The sequence below is a fragment of the Carlito syrichta genome, unplaced genomic scaffold (assembly GCF_000164805.1).
Source record: "Carlito syrichta isolate Samal-C Ts95f unplaced genomic scaffold, Tarsius_syrichta-2.0.1 Scaffold311628, whole genome shotgun sequence".
NCBI classification, from domain to species: Eukaryota; Metazoa; Chordata; class Mammalia; order Primates; family Tarsiidae; genus Carlito; species Carlito syrichta.
Window position 1 is genome coordinate 853,476 of NW_007255724.1, and position 7,824 is coordinate 861,299.

General features: G+C 37.8%; 1 protein-coding gene across 1 annotated transcript; it reads right to left on the reverse strand.

Annotated features, from left to right (window-relative positions):
• Positions 1–2,093: 2,093 nt before the first annotated feature.
• On the reverse strand, positions 2,094–7,547 carry LOC103271420 (tripartite motif-containing protein 43-like). Its single transcript, XM_008068895.1, has 6 exons — positions 7,137–7,547; positions 6,366–6,461; positions 4,894–5,124; positions 4,178–4,203; positions 3,621–3,718; positions 2,094–2,587 (listed from the first exon to the last, which is right to left on the reverse strand). The coding sequence occupies exons 1-6, from the start codon at positions 7,545–7,547 to the stop codon at positions 2,094–2,096; spliced, it is 1,356 nt and encodes a 451-aa protein (XP_008067086.1).
• Positions 7,548–7,824: the final 277 nt, after the last annotated feature.

A 7,824-nucleotide genomic window follows, 5' to 3' on the forward strand; every position in this document is an offset into this window, starting at 1 on the left:
AATGCTTACATCATGTTTTTTCCTTTTGTTTATGGGGAAGTTGACCTTTACAACTTTCATTTTGTTCCTTCCTGCAACCAGTGGTGTTATTTATGTCTGAATCAACAGATAGGAACAAAATACCAGCTGCCAAGAGTTTATCAGCTACAACCTGTGACCTCTAGGCCAACAGAATCTCTTTCCTTTGCTATTCTATTTCTTTTCCTTTACTAATCTATTTTCTTAATTCTACACTTATATACACTTTTAGCAGCAATATATTGTCTTGTTTTTTTCTTTTATATAGCCACCCTTATCTTACCCACTACGAATTCTTAATACTCTATATTAATTAATTTTACTATTAATTTAAAAATATAACTTTCTTAATTCTAATTACCTTATCTATATTACTTGCTATTTTCTTATCACCTATTTTACATTTTATATTTCTAAACAAAACATGTCTAAATCTACACTTATATATGAAATTAATCTTACTTCTAATCCTAAATGTATTTAATTTTAAACCTGCATTAAGTGTGTATAATTTTAAGTTTACCTTAAAACTTAATTATTTCCTATTCCTTCTATTACTTATATTTAATTAATACCTACATCTATAATAAACATTTATCTTTTAATTATAACTGTTATTTATTTAATTCTAATCGTTACTTTAATTTTAACCCTTTTTCTTTTTTTCTTTTTCTTTTTTTGTTTGTTTTTTGTTTGTTGTTGTTGTTGTTGTTGAGTTGGAGTCTCACTCGGTCACCCAGACTGGAGTGCAGTGGCCGCTCCTGGCCACCACAGCCTCGCCTGCTGGGCTCCGGTGATCCTTCCACCTCAGCCTTCTGAGTAGCCGGAATTACAGGCCTGCACTACCACGTCCGCCTGATTTTTTGAGTTATTGTAGAGATGAGGTCTTGCTGCCCAGGTGGGTCTCGAACCCGCGGGCTCAGGCAATCCACTCACCTAAGCCTCCCAAAGGCGTGGGATTACAGGCTGAGTCACCAAGCCCGGCTAAACCCTCTTTCTAATTAAACTATAATGTTTCTTAAATCAAAAGGAATGTCTGTGACTTGTTTTTCCCAAAAACACCTGTTTTTGGAGACACTCTGTCTCAGTTTCTCACTTCCTCATCAATCACAACTGTCAATGTTGTTACTTATAAAGGGTATGAGGAAGTACTTGTTTTTCCTTTTTAGCTAAAGGTTGCAAAATTTCATGGGAAAGGGAGTAGTAAAACATTCCCTTGTCCTTTCAGGGGGAAATTTTTGCTGTTGAGCCCTTTTTACGTTTCTATACATAGGTTTACTGCTAATTCCACATCCTTGCACATTCTAGCTAATTGTTTTGTTTATCAAGGGAAGTGTTTTTCAAGCCTAAGCACGCATTCCTTTAAGACCAAAAGGAGTCCTTCAATAGGATCCATGGGGCTCTGCTTCCATCATGGCCACTTCCCACTGGGGCTCTGCTCCCAGTCAGCATTTTGCCCATTTTCGGGTAACCTTCATTTTGCCTCTTTAGGGGTTGCGGCTTCCAGTATAAGACTATAGCCTGAATATAAGAGACATCTTCTATATCTTTGTAATTTATATTAGAAAATAACTAGCTATTATGAGTCTATCTGCAGAAAGGGCAATCCACATCCTGATGGTCCAGTGGAAATTTCACTATCAAATAGGCTTTTTTCCCCCAAGGGGTGAATTGGTATGTAGAAATTACCAGAAAATGGGAGGGAGAAGATCTTAGACTGACATGTGCAGTGTGGCTAACAGGTCTGTGCATGATATGCAAACTTGTTCATACATTAGACCATTTAATGGGAATCACACACCCATAGATACTTAGAACACTAGTAAGCTCACAAAGCAGGTGACCAAGCACAGTATATATTTAGGTAATGGACCACAAGAGATGATTTTAATTTAAATAAACAGACTAAAAAAATTTATATTTTATTTGTTTTGTGTATTTCATAAATATAAAAAATTAGGTTATATTAAAGTAGAAAAACTTAAGACAGGAAAAGATTATTGCTTTGCTTTAACTGAGAAGGGCTCCCTTGTAAGTGGAGTCCCTGAACACACCGGTTCCAGGCTTATCCCTGATCATCTGTGTCTAGTGTAAAAGAATGGCCTGACCGGGGAATTGAAGGAGTCAGCAGGGTAACTCCATATGAGAGAATTCTTGGCAACATTCAAAAAACTCACACTTCTACTCTCAAAATCAAGAAACACACCAACCCGGCCCAGAGGTTTCTCTCTGTAGTGGGTAATCAGTGGAGAGGTGGTCAAGAGACTGTAATGCTTACGCTCCCTCAGACTTAAAAGGAGAAATACGCCCTCAGATTCAAGCATTGTGCCAGGATTGCTTATCCCGGAATCCTTACAGACACCTAGAGCCCAGTCCCAAGAGTCATCCACATCCAGCTCCCAGTAGTGTTTTCCAGAGGTGAAGTCCTGGTCTACCCATGCAGTAGAATAGTTAGATCTGTCAGCATTTGGAGATCCATCTTCGTGGTCAGGTCTAAACAAGAAGTTCCTCACATCATCAAAAAGCCTGATATTGTCATTGGATATTGTCTTATGGAAGGAAATCTCCACTGTGGAAAGAGGAGAATATTCAGTCAAAATCTGCTTTAAAAATAAAATTATCTATGGGATAAGAAAATCTAGATTGTCACTGGAAGAAACAGGCCAGACCACAAAGGCAGTTCAGGCTAGAAAACTATCAGCTTCAGGTGCTACCCATAAATCTGGAGCAGAAAGAAGCACCTACCTAATCCAAAGAACTTCAAATTTAGAGATTATACAGAAGGACACCCTGCCTACTTCTCTTGGGTCACTTTTTATGGCATATGGGGACCTGTACATTGTAATTACACAGCAGTCAAAGGACCCTCACCTCCCCTTCTGAGGATGGGAAGAGGAGACCACACATAAGTGACAATCCATTTACTAGTGTTATTACATGCTAGTTAATTTATACTTAAAATCAATGTATGCCTTTTTAAAAGTGATTTCCTACCAGAACTTTTCTGCCTTTTCTTCCTGGTTCCCTCTAACGCCTAGTGTTCCTCTGCCTGCCAGGCTACCTGAGACTTAGATGTACAATGCAGCTCTATATCCTGACCCATCTCCACCAACTAGATTTATTTTTGTTGTTCATAAAATCACTTTGTGCATTTAATTATGTATTTTTCTATGTTTATTCATATTTTTAATTTATATCAGTTACATTGCATGTTAAAATTCAATTAATTATTCAACAAATCATTATAAATTCAATTAATAAGAAATTGTAAGGGAAATGTTTAACTATAAAACACTATCACCACCACTAATTTCACTTAATTTGAAACTAGAAGGTACTTAATGAATTTGCAATTCTGAGCAACTCATTAAACTGACTTGCTGTCTGAGAATGATTCTAGGCTCCAAGTCCTTTTCTAAGTGTTTGTTTCTTCTCATTCTTTTATTTCATCAGCTTTCTTTTAGTTTTTTTCCACATTGTTATAGTATAGGACTATACAAATCTATCCTATTCACAGGATTACTTTATCTCCTAGATGAAGATTGGAGAAAGACCCACTGGACTTTATGCATTTTCAGTCCCAACAAGAGGCTGACACTCACCTTGAAAGCGGTTGTGCCTGTTTATCAGTCCAGTGATGGGTGTGATGGTGAGCATTGGATTCACAGGCTGGGGCATGTGCAGCTGCATGGACTTGCTCCTGGAAGAATAAATCTTCAGTTAATCGTTTGGGTGCCAAAGATTTCTTATAGTGCTTAATAAAGGACAAAAGTGTGCAACTGAAAATGCTTCATCAAAACTTTTTCAAATACTATGGTTTCCTCCATAAACATCTTATTGGATTTCAACATTCTTTTCTAGTTCATGCACCTCAAGATGCTTATGAGTTAAATCCTAAAAACACAGGTAGCTGTCTTCTAGCAACACCTGCATTGAGTCCTTCAACACATACCTCTGAACCACAAGGCAGGGAGTCAAGAAAAACTTCTGATAAAGAGGTATAAGAAATCATGTTCAGTAAAACTCACAAATACTTGGACATATAAACCAACAGTTTAACACTATAATCTAATCCCTAATGGCTCTACTTATTAGAAACAGCTTAATCTCATTCACAAGCCTCATGGGTGCCCCAGTTTGCATTGAAGGCCAAACTTACTTTGTCAGTAGGTCTTCCAAAGACTCCTGCAAAGAGAAAAAGAAAACTTAGACTTCTTTAGAAATTGGATATTCTACCTACCTAGTCTTTGGATATGGGAAAATTTAAAAAAAAAAAAAAACCAATCACAAGCACCACAAAACCTTGTTGTAGATTGGTTTTCCTTTTGCTCTCTTAAAGGATAAACTAGTACAAGTCATTGACAGAATCTAAATTCTTAGTGAATTAGATCTGTGAAATAAATAAAAGGAAGAACATGGTTAGGAACCATAGTAACCTAGTAACCATGCATTGCTGTAACTACCAACTGTCTTCCAAGTATTCTTCCTAGAGCTGATTCCTAAAGGCTAGTGTATTTGAAGTGCCCAAATAAGGGCACTTCAAATGGAGGTTATTCAAAGACCAATAAGGAAGGAAAGTGTCCTTTTCCCAAACATTTTCATATTGTCCATGGGAGACAAAAATGAACTGCCCATAATAAGTTATTTCTCCCCAGTTATGAGAAACACGGTAAATAAGAATTTTAGAAGATAATCTCTGGTCAAACTACTCTCACAATTTCATGCAGTTACATACAACTTCATGGTTAGTTGTCTCAATCATGTTCGGTTGGGAAATGACCTCACCAGAGATGCAGGATATATGTTCAGTAACAAATATAATTTTGGTACCAACTGACTATTGGATGATGGAACCAGATAACAGAAAGTTCTCACCTGGAGCAGCTCCTGGTCTGGCTTTTGGCACATTTCCATTAGTTCCTTAAACAATTCTTTTCGTTGTTTCCTCGTTTGCTCCATTTCAGTCTCACTTCTCCTAAGTTGCTGTAAAATGTTTTGGCCTTCCGTTTTCAATTTCTTTAAATGTTGTTGTTCTTCCTTATGGAGAACTGGATGAAACTTTCTATATTCAGCCCTGATCATCTTTCTTTGTAGAAGCACATAATCCTGGAAAGAGATGAATTCCCCAGATCACATTTCCAGGTCTGCTTGATCCTCCTTCACTTATACCTCATCTGCTTCTCTTTGGTTCATGTCCCCTCTTAATCAGCTTACATGCACCCTATATCCATGTACTCCCACTTCTGAGAATCCAATTCATCTGTTTTTTTCCTTATTTTCCTCTTTATTAACACAGAGTATCCCATTCTTCCCTCAGAGTATTTTCATCCACTTCATTAGTTTCTGAGACAACTGGAGAATGGCCCCCTAGAGCTAATTTCTATAAACACACCCTATCAAATCTGAAAGACTACACTCAAAGAATTGAAATTTACTATTTATGTTTAAGTCATTACTTGTAGTGTTTTCATCTGTGCAGCATCTTAGTCTCTAGTCTCTAATCTCCCCACTCCACCACCTTACCACTTACAATGAACAGAAACTCTGCATATTACATCTAGGATTAAAAATAGTTAGATAAGATCTACATATCTATAGCATCTAACCTAAGCCCTCAGAAGGAATTACATTTTTCTAATTTCTTCCTTCCTTATACCTAAGGCCACAGCCCTCACATTGCCCTGCTATTTAAGAGCATGGATTCTCCTTTCATTGCATATCCTTCTATATTCATGTATCCATTTTCTCACTCCACTCAGTCTTTTTGGTTTTGTTTTGTAGTTTTTCCAGCTTTTGACCTGTTCTCCTCTTTGGACCAGTATTACTGTCTCACTCCTGTGCTGTCAGTTTTCACCATCACATGTCTGAGATTGCTATTCACACCTTTTCTCCATCCCCAGGGGCTCATTGGACAGTTGAATATGAGATCCATGCAATCCACAAATACATGTCCTTTAATTTCTATAATTCATCTTGTACATAAACCTTTGCCCTTTAATACCTATTTGTCAATCAGATTGATTTTAAATCTGAAAAACTTTCCCTGAACTCCTTAATGGTTGCTGAATTTCTCCAAACCTCTGTGCTGTCACCTTACCACTTGTTAAACTTTTCTTGATGGAATTTTTGGTACATGAATTGGATTCTAGACTCTCTGATACATGAGTCTAGAAATACGAAGATAAATAAAACTTTATGATAAAAAGTTTAATTAGTTTTAAATTTTTCCCATTGTATTCAATCATAGAATGTCAATACATGATAATTTCAGCTTGCATTCTTCATGGGCAAGTTTCCAACATGTCTGTCTCAAGCTGGTCCTGACAGAAATAGCTGTCTCAACTTACCATCCACTTATTGCTTATTCTGTGCTCCTTATTTAGATTTATCTTATTTTCTTGAATGTTTTCCCATAAAGATCTCATTTGCTTTACTAGCTTCTCCTGTTTAAAAATAAAAATAAAAATGAAACTCTGAATGTGAGCACCAGAACAGCAAATAGTATCAATTTCAGAGCATAACTGACAAAGACAAGGAATATTTAGTATAAATAGTTTAGGGAGAGTAGAAGAATCATGTTTGCCTGTTTACCCTCTATATCATTCATTTTTGGAAGATTTCAGGCTATAGATCGCATGTAATTCTTAGCAGAGAAAAGCAGACTAGGCAAGCACTTTGTATAGTTTGCTAACTTTCAGATAAGAATTCTGCCTCATAATTTGCATCTACTAATGCTTCTCTTCTGCTAATTCTGTGGTACTTTCTCCTTCTTGTTGAGTGTTACTGTATATTTCCAATATAAAAGCTTCTTTGTCTTTATGGTGTTTGTAGCCACAGGCTCTCTGAAAATGAGGGCTATGCTTTGATGTCAGCACAATTTTATGTAACTAAAACAATAGTCAATTGATTTTGTCACCCTCCCATTGGAATGCAAACCTCATAAAGGCAGGTAGATCTATGTATCTTATTCACAGCTTTACTTTCTATGCCTGGACTGGTGCTTCGTACAATTAGAAACTCAGTAAAGAATAAGCATCATCATGATCCTCATCTTCCTCCTAATCTCTTTAACTCTACTATCCTCCAGTTTTCAATCTGCTCTAAGAGCCATCACTTACACGCTGTTCCTCAGCTGCCCCTTCAATGGGACAGTGTCTGTGAGCCCTGTGCTCTTGAGACTTAGAGCAGAGCAAACAGAGCAGGCTCTTGTCAACTTCACAGAACATATTCTTGGTCTCCTTGTGGGTCCCACACATGTATTTCTCAGAGCTCAGGAATTGCCAGAGGCTGGCTTTTCTGATGATGGACACCAAATCCTTGAGAAGAATGTTGGTTTTGAAGTCCTTCTGCTGTGATGGTTCCCTGCAGGCAGGACAGTGGGCAGAAGTTTGGGCTTCTTCCCAGGAAAGGCAGAGGCAGGGTCTACAGAAGCTATGCCCACAGCCTAAGCTGACAGGGTCTACAAGGTAGTTCAGGCAGATGAGGCAGGTGAGTTCTTTCTGGAAGGATTGTAGGATGTCTGAGTCCATTTTTCTAAGGAAACAAAACCAGGATAATTATTCTTCTGACCTGGAGACAAAAGTCTAGCAAAAAATGTTAGTCAAGGCCGTGTTTAGTAGCTCAGCCTATAATCCCAGCACTTTTAGGGGCCAAGGCGAGTGGATTGCCCGAGCCCACAGGTTTGCAACCAGCCCAGGCAACTTGGTGAGATCTTGTCTCTACAATAAATCAAAAATTAGCTGGGCGTGGTAGTGCACGCCTGTAGTTCCAGCTATTTGGAAGGCTAAGGTGAAAGGATCGCTGGAA

What these genes read in the sequence shown, in the direction of transcription:
- LOC103271420 (XM_008068895.1), bottom strand. Translation starts at nt 7,547, where the DNA reads ATGGACTCAGACATCCTACAATCCTTCCAGAAAGAACTCACCTGCCTC. An exon ending in GGGCAGCTGAGGAACAGCGT is followed by an intron (nt 6,462 to 7,136) that starts GTAAGTGATGGC and finishes ATTTTTAAACAG; the next exon opens with GAGAAGCTAGTAAAGCAAAT. An exon ending in CAGACCAGGAGCTGCTCCAG is followed by an intron (nt 4,204 to 4,893) that starts GTGAGAACTTTC and finishes TTCTCTTTGCAG; the next exon opens with GAGTCTTTGGAAGACCTACT.